We start from the raw sequence: 13,965 nt of genomic DNA, 5'->3' as shown, positions 1-13,965 counted from the left end.
TTCAAAATTGTGGACTAACTTCTGTTTTTGTTGAATAGTCATTCTATGCAAAAATCAGGATGCTTCCTGAATGTGGAATCCACAGCTTCACAATATTATGAAATAATTATGTTATAGAATAAGCTTAGTTTAGGGTTTTTTTGAGCAAACAGGACAATATGAAAATAAATTGAATTTAGAGCTATATAAAGTAGTACCAGTCTCATTGAATGGAATTTATTTAAGGTTCACAATATGAAAAAAAAACCACATGACCCCAGATACAGAACTTTAGATCAGTACATATGGATATTAGGGTTGTTGTTCTATTAGTGATGAAACAGTTTGCTTCATTCTGATTATTAAATATTGATGTGTTAATACTGAGTGTACTCTGCCAGATACAAAGTTCATTTCATAAACTCAACAATATAAAATGAACTTTGTGACAAAATAAATAATCATGCTCTATCAAGATCATAAATACTATAAAGGTTAAGGTTAATTTGGGGATTACTATTATAAATTATTTCTATATTATTGTATTCATATGTATGTATACACAGACACACATGTCTGTGTGGGAAAGAAGAGGGTGGGGGGAGAGAAGAGAGAGGTTCATAATGAATTTCCCAAAGTCCAGTTTGATATCTTAAACATTACACCACACTGGCGCTCATAAATAGGTAGATAAATAGATAATAGGGAGCCCTAATAGGCACTTTTGTTGAAAAAAAATGAATTTGTATCATATGATATAGATGCATAACATATGGTAACAAAGGAAAAAGTCTTGGTGGCCAAAGTGTGACAGCTTTGAATGATTAAAACAATCTGGATAAGTCCTAGTCTTCCTGGTTCACCAAGATTCAAATTAATACATTTCACATCTGTTTCATGTTTTCAGACACTAAGAATGTATACCAATCCAGTATTATACGTCTGTCTGCTCTTATAAGGAATTTAATTTGTGCCTCAATAAATGATTCAGGTTGATTGGATGAAATCTCAAAACCCTACAAGTAAAATTTATTTAATATGTTAGTGAACCATTCAAATACAAAAAAAATAAAATAAAACAGAAAAGACAATTAAAAATAACTGAATATTAATTCTTGCCTCAAAAGAGAAATATCAGCTCCCTTTTATCCCATATTTCTGTAAAGTTTGAGCCTGATAATTTTTAGCAGTAGTGAAAATAGCATATAAAGTTCTTGTTTATAAAAAAAGCTTAACACATTTTAAATAATGGGCAATGTAGATTACATTCAGCCTTTTAACTAGAGGATTTTTTTTATTTACTTTAGTTGCACTTATTGATTAGTGCATTGTCCACTGGTGATTATATATATTCAGTAAACGTTTTCTACATTTTCAGTTGTTAAGACAGGTTTCTTCCCTGTACCCGACTGTTCAGAATCATACAAAAAATTAATTCTGTATCTGATGCTGAATATACTTTCAGATTATATTCAGGGCCAAAAATGGAGCCAATTATAAGATAAATAAAATTAATGTTTGATGCCTAATAAAACAGGTTAATTTTCTCAATAAACTTTTTCTTTAGAAGAATGGTGAGCACCATCTAGTGACTAAAATAATATTCACATTTAATCTGCAGGGTGGAAACTATCCCACCACAACATAGTTTATCCACTATGTGGTGACTAGATTTGCTTTTAATACTTACTTGTAAGTAAACATAATTTGAAGATGCCTTCTAACATACTAATCTGTCAATTCTGTAAGAAGCTGATGATTTAAAAACATAACTAGCAGACCTTTTCCTCCAAAGATTTGTCATATAAGTTAATTATAATAATTTGTCTCCATTTAGATTGAATCTTCTGACATGTCTAGGGCTGTCTGCTTGTGGAGTTTTTAACACTTATAATAAGAACTCTTTTCAGTCCAGCACTAGGAAAATAAAAGTGAAAGGTAAATCCATCAATGCATTCTTTAGAGTTTATGCAAGTCTTACAGCTAAGGGCAGCTCTATCACTTATGCAGTGTTGCACATGAAAATGTTTTTAATGGAACTATGGAATTAAAAGATAGAGAAGAACCGGAATACTATAAGATCTGGAATATATGGTAATAATTGATTAGAAAACAGACGTAAAGTTGTCATATGAAGACTATGTAGGAACTATAATAAAATGGGGAAATACTGTATGCTTGATGCTGCTTGAAGCTGATGCTACTGTTCTTTCTTCTCAGTTTTATAATTTTATGTAACGGTTGATGGAACAAAAGCTATTAGGAGGTTATTTTACCCATTTAAGCAAAATGCTTCCATCTTTGGGAATCATATCATTACCTATTGTTAAATAATTTGTTATTTTTAATTTGTTACTGCAAAACATAAGGTTTACCACTAGAAGATTCTTTTACGTGCCTTTTGGTAGTTGGACATATTATCACTAGTCATGTGATGGTGTACCTTTGTGATATTTGTCTTGCAGTATATCATATTTTTCTACTCTGAAGATTGGTTTTCATATGGGGACATATGTTTTGTTTCTGTTGTTGTGCTTGCATATGGGAAAACATAGAAGTAGGGCAAAAAACGATATAGGGATTGTATTAAAATATTCAACCATATTTTACTGCAATGCATATACCCTCTTTCTTCCTTCCTTCCTTCCTTCCTTCCTTCCTTCCTTCCTTCCTTCCTTCCTTCCTTCCTTCCTTCCTTCCTTCCTTCCTTTCTTTTTCATTTGGAATCTCAGATAAGAAACTGGATGAAATTTGGAAGGTAATCAAATGCAAATGAATATGGGAACAATAGTTTAGCAAAATGAGTATATTTGAGGTCAGGAGAATGATGGCTCAGATGTTGATTACCAAAGTGTAGCAAACCTTGAAATAACTTACATAGTAAGGATTGTTTTATTCTAGGGAAGAGAAAATTAATTGATATTGTGAAATGGCCATTCTGATCTAAAATATGCCTGATAAAGGATGCCAGGTTTTGTAGGAGTGTTGGAGAAAACTTGATAAGATATAATTCCTCACAAAACTAAGACATAGTATATATTTAGCTTCAGAGTTATATCTGAAGACTCTGTATATGTTTGAATTTTGAAATGATGTTTTCAAAGCTAACTAACTAAATAGGTACACTAAATAAATATAAAAATGAAACTATAAAATTTGACCACATGTACTGTTGAGATAAAGTTAACACTTCACAATTTAAAAAATAAAAAGCAAAAGAAAGAAAGAAAGAAAGAAAGAGAGAGAGAGAGAGAGAGAAAGAAAGAAAGAAAAAAAGAAATTCTTCAGGAAACGTATGCCTTTTGATGTAATAATTAGCCTTTATTTGCTTAAAGATAGTTCTAAACAGAATGTTGTAGGTATAAATCACATCTAAACATTTCACTTTTAAAATAGTTTTTAATCTTATTCTTGTAATGTATAGCATAAATTTAATGTATAAATTTTATTATTATTTCTACTTAAAAAAATAAACACACATTTACAAAATTGATTAGAAACAGAAAAAAACCCCAAGGAAGATTATAATTGGTCCAGTAGCAAGATCAGTGACAGAAAACTAAAAGTAATTGAATCAACTGTCTAACATAGCTTCTGTTGTAGCTATTATGAGAGCTAAATAACTAAGTAAGCCGGGCTAATGGTTAAAGCATAAGGCTAGAAACCAAGACGTTGTGAGTTCTAATCTTGCCTTAGGCATGAAAACTATCTTGACTGATTCTGGGTCAGTTACTCTCTCTCAGCCCAACTCTCTTCATAGAGTGGTAGCTGTGGGGAAAATAGAAAGAAGGAATATTATGGATGTTTGCTGTCTTAAGTTAGTAATAAAGGCAGGATAACATTATTATTAGGTTTATGATAAATAAAATAAAAGTATTAGGTTTTAATACTCCTTTATGTAGCTGGATACTTGATTTCCTTATTGATAGACTCCAGTTTGTGCGAGTTGGAAGAAAAGTTTCCCATTCCATCTCCTTGAGTACAGGTTCCCCAAAGGCTGTGTCTTGAATCCATTATTGTTCACCTTGGTGATGCGTGACTGCTGTGCTAAATCTGTTACAAATCATATTATGAAGTATGCGGATGACACGACAGTCATGGGTCTTATCTAGGTTGACAGTGAAGATGCTTATAGGGAAGAGGTGAAGGCTCTGGTGGACTGGTGCAATAAAAGTAACCTGGTTCTAAATGTTAATAAAACAAAGGAGATCATTGTAGATTTCAGAAAGAGCCAGCATGGTCATCAAACCAGTGCCTGTATTTCCTGCGTTGGATGAGGAAAGTACATCTTTCTTCTTCCGTCCTGGCCAATTTTTACAGAAGCATGATTGTGCTTCAGTTAGAAAGAGTGGTAAAGACAGCCGAGAGGATAGGAAGCTCACTTCCTGTTATTCAGGATACTGTTTATATGTGCTATGTGCTTGGAGCTCAAAGCATGGTTAGAGACCCCATGTCGTGCCCCATCAGAGCCTGAATCTGTAGAGGAGGACAAGCCAGAGCTGGAGCCGATGGAGATCGAGAGGTCAGCTTCATTGGCTTTGGAGAAATGTGGGGAGGAGCAGGATGAGGCAGCCCAAGGCCCCTCAGGATTGGGATGGTTTGTTAGAATGGAGGAACAGGGGCAGGATGACAGTGAGGGCAAGCAATGGAAATAAGGAGCAATGGAGCTCAAGCAATGAGCAAGGACTGCTCCCTCCTGATCCCCGAGCATGGAGAGAAGAGAGAAGGCGGAAACAGCGCAGGCCGACCTGATGACTCAGGAGGAGAGTACCCCACTCCTCTTCACAAGGCACACTTGGGGACTGAGATTTAAGGAGACATTGTGGGAAGGGGCATTTGTTGGGAGTAAATGTTGAATTTGTAGAGTTTGGTGTGCCAGTACAGACATTTGGAGTTTGCAGGACTGCTTGCTTTTTCCTTGCTTTGTGGACTCATTTCCCTGTTCCTTTGCTTTGCTGGACTGTGCGCAGCCAAAGGCTGCCCTGTGTGCATGTGCACTTTGCTCTGGGGCTTAAATGTGGGAGCGTTTAGGGGGAAATTTGGAGCATTAAAGGGGTGTTTGAACTCTCAACTGGCTGTGTGACCTTCGTGCCTTGTCCCTGGTCATCACACCCCACACACCCACTTTACGGTCTGTTTCTGTTGCTCCCCTTTGAGAGGAGGTTTCAAAGTATTTCTACCAGGAGTATCAGATTCTGTAACAGCTTTGTTCCCTATACCGTCCATCTGGTAAACTCACAAGATTTGTTTTTCTCACCATGTACATTTATACATCTGAACTAGACTGTGTTGTATTTCTGTGTCATATGATATATGTGAGTATATGCATAATCTTTTATTTATTTCTTTATATTTTTGTCATGTTTGCGTAGTATATATTAGAGGTGGTGACCCTTTGAGAGTTGTGTGCAATGACATTTCATTTTAATGTAATGCCAATTAGTGTACATTTAAAGTGACAATAAAGTTATTATAAGTCTAAATCATTAAATTAAGTAGAAGTTAATATTTTATCATTAGTCGCTGTCCATTTAGTTTCAGCTCAGATTATCTGAATTATAGCCGATGCCAAAGTATTTTTATTGTCAACCAAACACTGTAGACTGAAGAAGTCCATGAAAATGTAGACAAAGGTAGGTGAGTTAGTTTATAAAGCAACCCTATTACTAAATGTTGAACAGCAATAGAATTTGAGAACCTTTCTGAATGTCACAGATAACCTGGTGCTAAGAAGGAAATGTTTCTTCCTCTGAGTTACCAGGGCTATTGATTAAGATTTACACTTAGTAGTACAAAGAGGAGTGAAGGAATGTGTGTCATTTTGCCCTAACAAAGAAACCTTGAATCTCCTGTCACTATTAGGAGTACTTGCAGGTAGATCTCTATAAGCCATAGCAACAATGTAGAAATATGTTCCCTCTTAGAGCATTCAGACTCAAGCTCTTTAGGGCTTGGAAAGTAATTACCAATATTTGATGTTTTATCTGAAAAATCAACAGCTAGCAATTCTTAGAGATATATTTTCAGTCTTAAGAACACAGACACAATTGTATTAAAATATTTTCTATGAAAACATTAAGTTGTGTATTACATTGCTTTCAACTACTATGGTATATGCTTCTAAGCTGTATATATGAGACACCATTTTGTAATCCTTTCTTAAAACGAATTTAGGTTTTCTCATCATGTTTCCAGTAGAATACCTGGAAAGACTGACAAGTCTGAGGTGGCTCTCAGAATAACAGAGTTGGAAGGGACTTTGAAGGTCTTCTAGCCCAACCACCTGGTTGATATCATTTTAGACAAATGGTTAATTTAGTAGATGATGTTGAGGGATTTCCCTTGTACAAGTTTCTGCAATGATCCATCTAGTTCTCCGATTCATAATTTTTAATATTTAGAGAATCGACAACATCTCAGATAATGCTAATCTTCTCCTATTCTGACTCTCTAACCCAGGACTGTGAATGTACAGAAGTTATTTACAATACAAAAGCAAATAAGAAATCCTTGACCTGCTGATCCTAGATGTATTCAGCATGTTAAGGATGGTGTTGTGAATGAACTTCATAGTTTAGGCATATTCTGCAACCATCCTTGCTTACAAATATGCAGATGGTAATGAAACATTAGCAGTGTCATCTTTTTGGACTGTAAGAGAGTCTGAAGCCTTAGTTTGTTCAAAATATGGAAGCCAATGTTGCTTGAATGGGATATATAATATGAAAGACCTGTGATTATCTATTTGTTTTCAGCTCAATGCAAAGTCCTGGAAGTTCTAAAGAGTTTGAGACAAGAGTCCTTCATGAATCAAATTCTCCCCTATGGGAACTTTGCCCACCTTATGGTCCCATCTTACAGTCCAATCTCTGCCAGATATTCATCTGGAAGGAACAAGAGAAAGGTAATTTTATAGTTATGCTCAGTTTATGAAATAACATTTTGAACATATGTCTTTGACCTTGTTTCACTTCTTATCAGGCACTTTTCTTTTATTTTTTCGTTAAGGTTTTGTTGTTATTTTTTTTTTCCTTTAGTGTAAAAAAAACCTTTAGTTTTTTTTTAAAATTCATGATATTTTGTTGCAAGTCACTTTATTTCTACATTGGAGAAAAAAAATGAACGTTCTATTATAGAAAATATAAAATAGATCAATCTTTGTTTTCATCTGTTAAGTCACATGTTCTGTTTTTTATATTTCACAAGGTTGTTTAGTGTTTATAGATTTAGAATAGAATACTTTATTTGGTCAATTGTGATTAGACATACAAGGAATTTAAGCTACTATATTGCACAGTATCAGTGAATTCTGGCCAACCTGGTTTTGTTGCACATCCAATTATCCCTAGTATAACTGATTTTTCTAAGAAATATAAATATGTCATGACTAAATTAAGATAGATTTTAATTGGTAATCTTAGCTTCGGGTGATATTTCTGGTTTAATGAATTCCTGGTTCATTATACTAGGTATAAGCTTTCACAGCCAATATTTGTTGGGCATCAGGGTTTAGTTGTGACCATGAGTCTAGATAATAGATTTCCACATATTTTATAGGCAACTTAGTAGAGATTAACCAGGCTCCTGTCTTTATAGTCAAGTGGCCAGACTTCTGATTGGTCTTTAGGCAAGGTGATTTCTAATTGGTTCTTTCTTTGTTCCCAATTGGTTGCTTTGGTTGCATTTGTTCCTGATTGATACATTGTTCATGTTGGCCTTTGATCATTTTTGGAGTGCTCATTCCTGATTGGTTCATTGTTGGTGCTGAATCCTGGTTGGTTAGTCTGAGCAGCTGAGTCTTGAGAAGACCCTTGTCCAGGCAAATGTATGATTATCCCATTTTTAGGAGCTGATTCTTGGTTGGTTCTGCTTTTGGGCAGAATCTTGATGTGGAACAGGCAAATAACCAATCTTTGTTAACCTTCTGACATTTTTCTATTGTGCTATACCATAATGATAATAAAATTCAGTTCAAGGTCACACAGAAGCTGTCAACAAATATGAAAGTATTTTGTCCGCCTGCACTGAGAGGCTATTGAGATCCACAAACATCAACCAGGATTGGTTGTATCATTATAAAAGGGAACTATAAAAATTTTGGTTGGTTACCAAACATTGACATCATCACAACACCTGACCAATCTCATCTGTCCTAGAAGGTAGGAAGTCATGGTTTGGAAGCTCCAGCAAATCTTAGGATTGTAATTTAGATTGGGATGTTGAAATATATCCCAGAAGAAAACAAGAGCAAATGACTTCCATATTTCTACCAAGAATGTTATGCGAACACATCCATGAAGTCCCTAGCAACTGAGCTGACTTGAAGGAGATTTCATCTGTATTATATACAAACCTTTAAAAGTCAGAATCATTTTTTTCTCTGCCTTCATAGAGAAAGTGCTGGGAAAGGCCTTTCTCTTCTGGAGCTTCTGGAAAGTTGTTGCCAATTAAAATCAGCAGGTTGGTGTTCAATGGGAAAAGTTCCTGACCTGGCATAGAAGGCAGTTGGTGTCATTCAAGCTTAATTGTTGCAAGTTAGTTCAGGGATATTACTGCATCTATTGACATTTGTGGGTGACAGCAGCTAGTCCAGTCTAAATTTGGCCCCAAATATTTAATCCTTTTTAGGAGGCTTATATCAAATTTGGCCCAGTTCATGTGACATCTGCATCCTGCTTCAGTATGTTAGACCATATTTACTGCACATCGCATCGCACCTGCCAACACTGTCATAGTCAATTGACATTAAAAGAAAAAAACCTTCTAGCTGCGTATCGTCAAGAAAAACAACATTGTTTTAGGACCTCTTATCTCTTAGCTCCCAAATATCCTGTTTCTTCAAACTGCAGTAGCCAGGACCAATAGAAACCTCTTCCTGCCACTGCCTGACTTCATTTCCCAGAGTTAGCACAATCTCATCCGTTCTAAATAACTTCATCAAAACTTCTTTCTGGTCAGAAGCAATAATTATTATTGACAATTATTAGCGATCAATAAGCTAGATACATTATGGCGAGCACTATTAAGGTAAGAAAGGGAATGCCTTGTGGTTAGCATTTTTTATATTGTACTTTTCCCCTCAAAATTTGCTTTTTGAACAGTAGTAAGGTAGAATTGGGCAACACCCCCACAGCCACAATAGAGGACAAGAAGATTTCCTTTGTACTGCTTAGTAAATTTCCTTTTTCCTACTCCCTGTCCACAAGGCTTAAAAACTTGAAACTGAGAAAAAGTTGGGTGTTTTTTTAAAATTCACTGTTCAGTGCTGTGGATTGTACTTGCAAAGCCTTTGGAGGGAAGACCTGAATTTACTGGTTGTAATAATTTTTGAACAAATTCGGATATTTATCTGAATTAGGCATTGGCAGAAGTAATTATTGAGAATTAAATAACACATTTTGGAATTCTTGGCATTTGATTTGAAGCTGAAATTTTCTTCTTTTAATTTGGACATTATTTTGAAATAATATTTTACTTTATTTTGTGCTACGAGAATTAGTAAGGCTGTTTTTTTTAAGATATACTTCTTTAAAAAAATATGGGGGAGTATTTAATAAAATTGTTGACAAGTTTGTGACTCCAGTTTCTTAGTGTTGTTTTTAGCTTTTTAAAACAACTGCTTAACATGATAATGTTCCTAAGGCTGAATTATAATGTTTTTGAGATAAATAATGTATTATTTGTGTCTGTGTAGAATTCATTTATAGTTACAGCTCTTAGCTAATAATCACAGATATGGCAGTAAGTATTAATTATCTTCTGAAGAAATAAACTGTATGTAATTTTAATTTAATATGAAGAAATACTGGTAGGATTTATGTTAATGAAAAACTCTTCAGGGTACAATATTTTATTAATAGCAATATTTTTATCTTTTTCCTAAACTAGAGTTTTATATTTTAGAAACAAAATTAAAACATAGATAGCAGAATCATATATATATATATATATATATATATATATATATATATATATATATATATATATATATATATATATATGAACTTTATTCTGAAGGTAAAATATACATATATATATATTATAAGGCAATGTCTAACTAGATTTATTGCATATTGTTCAGGTTTAAGTGATTTTAGAATTATAGTCTGCATAATTTCTTTAATAATAATAGACCATGGCTTCCTTTCATTTGATAAAGTTACTGAATGTATTTCAGTAATTAATATTCTCAAGCAGGATTGACTTGCTGAGACCTATTACTTTGTTTAAAAATCTTTTTATTTTTATAAACATGGACTCTCTGATAGTAGAATATCAAATGACTGAAATATTGTTTAGTAAAAATAGGACAGTAAGATAGGTGAACTTTATTCTGAAGGTAAAATTGTTCAACCTCTTTCAAATTAAGTTTAAAATGAACATTTTAAGACACTAATATCAGAATAAAAGGAAAACCTAGTAAAAAATTGGGCTTTTCTATTTATTTAATCTTATCCACACTGAGTAAATATGAAAATCAGAATGATAAACCTGACTATTCAGAGCATTTTTAAAAAGCAATACCCATTAAAGCTAATAAAAGTGATGACATCTTTATGCATTTTTATTAAAATGGTTTTAGGATTTTATCGGTCAACTTTGCTATCAATGTATAATTTTATGTACTTTGAGAATATAGGAATAGTGATTGACCTATGACAGAGGGAATTAAATACTGTTATTTAAATAAACCCGCACTGTGAGATGTTCAGAAGATTTTTATTTTTTCCTGGTTGAGGCTATTGCTTTTCAAGAAAGTATTCTGATTACCATTCTAAGGAAATGTTAAAATCCTGGCTCTCTGCATCAAAAGTGTAGTTTAAATATGTCAAAAAGTGCAAATTTGGCTGTATGGTATTGCAGTAATTCTTTATTTGTTCTCACAATGCACTCTTATTTAAATTTGTCACAGTAAAGATGAATCTAACTAGGATACATAATCATATTGCCATATGATCACTTCAAGTTGGAGACAAAAACAAATAAAAATATTTCTCCAACATAAATGACTCTAATTTCTAATTAAGAATAGAACAATAAATAGATGAATAATATACAATTATAATAAAATGCAGCGGTAGAAAAAGATATGTTCTTATATTTTCACTATTAGAAGAGTTTTCTTTTCTATTAGGCATAAAATTAATCTTATTATCTGTTTGTAATAAGATTGCGGGTGCTTTTTTTCAACTCCTGTTATTTAAAATTATAAAAAGGTATAAAAAGGAAATTTTATTCCACAGCAGTTGTCTTGCTTCTGTGGCCATTGATACAATTACAAGATTATAATAATATGCTTTTTTGGTAATACTGGTTATCCTGAAACTGTGTACTGATTACATTTGTGGATAGCTAAACCACCTAATCTGTCTCAAAACATAAGCAGTCTTTTTTCAATTGTTAGTTTCCTTTTTTGTGGTTGAAATGCTGTGCTATATGCAGATTAAATGTCTTCATATTTAGAATGGGAATGTTTGAGGTTCCATAGTCAGAGTTAAAAACATGTATTTCTGCGTAATACTCAGGCAATGTATTAACTACAATGGTATTTTAATATTTATCATGATCATTTCCTGAAAATATTGGCATATTTGTAAGAAAAGAATCTGTGCAATATATTTTAATGTTTATGTTGAAAAAAATTCAGGTATAATTACAAAATAAGGCAGAGTGCAATTATTGTTTATATTTCTTATTTTTTGCCAGTATTAATATAGATCAGTTATTATTCCTTTTTTGTCACAGTTGTTACTCCTTTTTTTGTTAGTAAAATAGTTTGCCTATAAAATGCAAGAATAAATATTAATATAAACAGATGTGATCGAGGTACCGGTTCACGTAAATCTTAAATGACTCAAGGTTGCGCATCATGATAAAATGCTTTCTTATCTGTTAAAATCTTCAGTATACAATGCCATTGCAAGTTAGGCACATCCAAACAGACCTAGCTGCTCTATCTTCAGAGCTAAAAATGAAGGGTGAAATAACGCAGTGGGACCCTGGGGTCTCTAACAGAAGGGCTTGGAAAGATATTTCATAGAGACTGCTTTAAAAATGTGCAAACCTTTCTGTGTCTATAAAAGAATTAAAGTTTGATGCTGATGTAGATTTCAGACTAAAGCTGTAGATATCAAACATAAAGGAATCAGAAATAGAAGACATTTGACTGTGCTATTAAATTTCCTATAGAAATATACAAGAGCCTCATCGTTCATAGACTTAGTACTATTACGAATGAAAAAGAAACATTTTCCCCACCATTACATGAATGTTATAACTCACTTCTCACTAATTGCAATGATAAGGAGTGTGAAATACTCTGACCAAGGATGTTTGAATCTTTTGGATGGTTGTATCTTTTCTTGGACACGAGGGTTTGAGGGAGAAATGCAGAAAATACATCTATTCTGCTTTTGTCATGCTCATGTCATACACTCTGTTTAATTATAAGTTGTTTTATCAATGAATCACTAGTATAGTTGATGTTTCTGGTTGGTATTTTTATACAACTTCCTAAAAACAGAACATACCAATGTTCTAAAGAAATGTTATTCCTCTTCCTTCCCAATTATTGTATTCCCTTGATTATTCATGCAAAATATTATTAATCCAGTGGTTTTCCTTTATTTCCTTTATGTGAACCATTCTATAATCATCAGAAAATTTTTAGAGTTATTAGATAAATCCAGAGTTGGCAATGATGACAGCCACCAGAATAACAACATTATTTCTTTTAGATTGCACTAGCAGGTCTGTGAATGAAATAAACATGAATTTAATTTAAAATTTTAATTAGATCAAATATTATAATAATGTCAAATATCCTGAGATTTCAGGCAAGAATGCTGACTTCTGGCAGCTTTGATAGTCTAAAATATTAAGTATCAATATAGAGATAGATATAAGTATGATAGAGAGATAGAGACATAGAGATATAGGTACCCACAGCAGGGGGCAGCACTTAACTAACTTTGACTATTCTTGAAAAGACTTAGCAGGGTTTTGAATCTGGTTTTACTTGGCTGAGAAACTATTGGAAATTGCAGGATTGTAGGTTAGATTGGGAGGTTGAAAGATGAAGAAAGTGGAAAGCATTTCTTTACTATTGACAGGAAAAATAGATAGACATGAGCAGTTAAGGTCAGCCTGAGGGAACCTTTGTCTTATTTCAAGGAACCTTCTGATGCTACAAGTGATCTCTGGTCCACAGGTTGAAAGACATTGCCTTATACTGTAATTCAAATTTACTGATCTATAGTTCTTATATAGATGTTAAGTTGAGAGTTGTAGATTAGTTGCATTGTGATGGATTATTTTGGTAGTTCTGCTATATGAATAATCTTAGACATCTGTTAGATTTCTTAATATCTAGTTATTTATGTGCTGTAGCTTTGGAGTTGAAGAACAGATGCTTAAAGCAATAAAAACACTACCTTATTACTTGAAGCCTGCTTAAAAAGAATTGATTTGTAACAATGATTAAATCTATAGTGGTCCTTTTAATGCTCTTCTCCATCCTTTAAAACTCCTTTATGTTCCAGTCTATCGCCACATAAGGGATATGTACAATTTTTCAAACGGCTTTTAGCTGGAACAGTGGTTCCCACACTGGGCGTAATTAGCCTCAAGGGGGTAATTTGGGCACATCCCCAAGATAATGAACCTATTTGTAATTTTGAATGGAGAATCCAGTTTGGGATGCTGCTGCCAAGATGCTCAAGTAAAACAACATGGTTTAGATTTTTTTTAAAAAAAGAAATGGATTTGTTTGAAGTGTTAAAAGAAATCTACACAATAAGCCTAATTTTTTTGAAGAATATATCTTCAAAACATTTGTAACTGCTTTTGTGTTTTATGGTTTTAATTGTGATATTGTTCATTGTCCAGAGTCAATTGGATTGAGGTGGGTGACTATAGAAATTGAGTAAATAAATAAATAAAAATCTTGAGTGAACTTTCAGATATAAATTTTGTGGGAATCTGAAA

The 13,965-nt window shown here is 33.2% G+C and overlaps 1 protein-coding gene across 7 annotated transcripts in view; it reads left to right on the top strand.

Annotated features, from left to right (window-relative positions):
- ERG (ETS transcription factor ERG) overlaps positions 1-13,965 on the top strand; it is a 122,878-nt gene that overhangs the window by 75,691 nt on the left and 33,222 nt on the right. For 2 of the 7 annotated variants that reach the window (XM_026700510.2, XM_087937642.1), the window contains exon 2: positions 6,735-6,883. The exons of 1 other annotated variant lie outside the window; for it this stretch is intronic. In XM_026700510.2, coding sequence (XP_026556295.1) covers positions 6,785-6,883 — 99 coding nt within the window. In that variant the 5' untranslated portion in view covers positions 6,735-6,784. Of the gene's footprint in view, positions 1-6,734; positions 6,884-8,872; positions 9,007-13,965 lie in introns of those variants that run through there. 4 more of the 7 variants (XM_087937644.1, XM_026700513.2, XM_087937641.1 and 1 more) reach the window with 3 other exon arrangements.

Source organism: Pseudonaja textilis, chromosome 7 (genome assembly GCF_049901715.1).
Source record: "Pseudonaja textilis isolate UNSWEBS1 chromosome 7, rPseTex1.2, whole genome shotgun sequence".
Lineage (NCBI taxonomy): Eukaryota > Metazoa > Chordata > Lepidosauria > Squamata > Elapidae > Pseudonaja > Pseudonaja textilis.
Note: the sequence above shows the minus strand (reverse complement) of the source record. Positions and strands in the feature narration are given on the sequence as shown.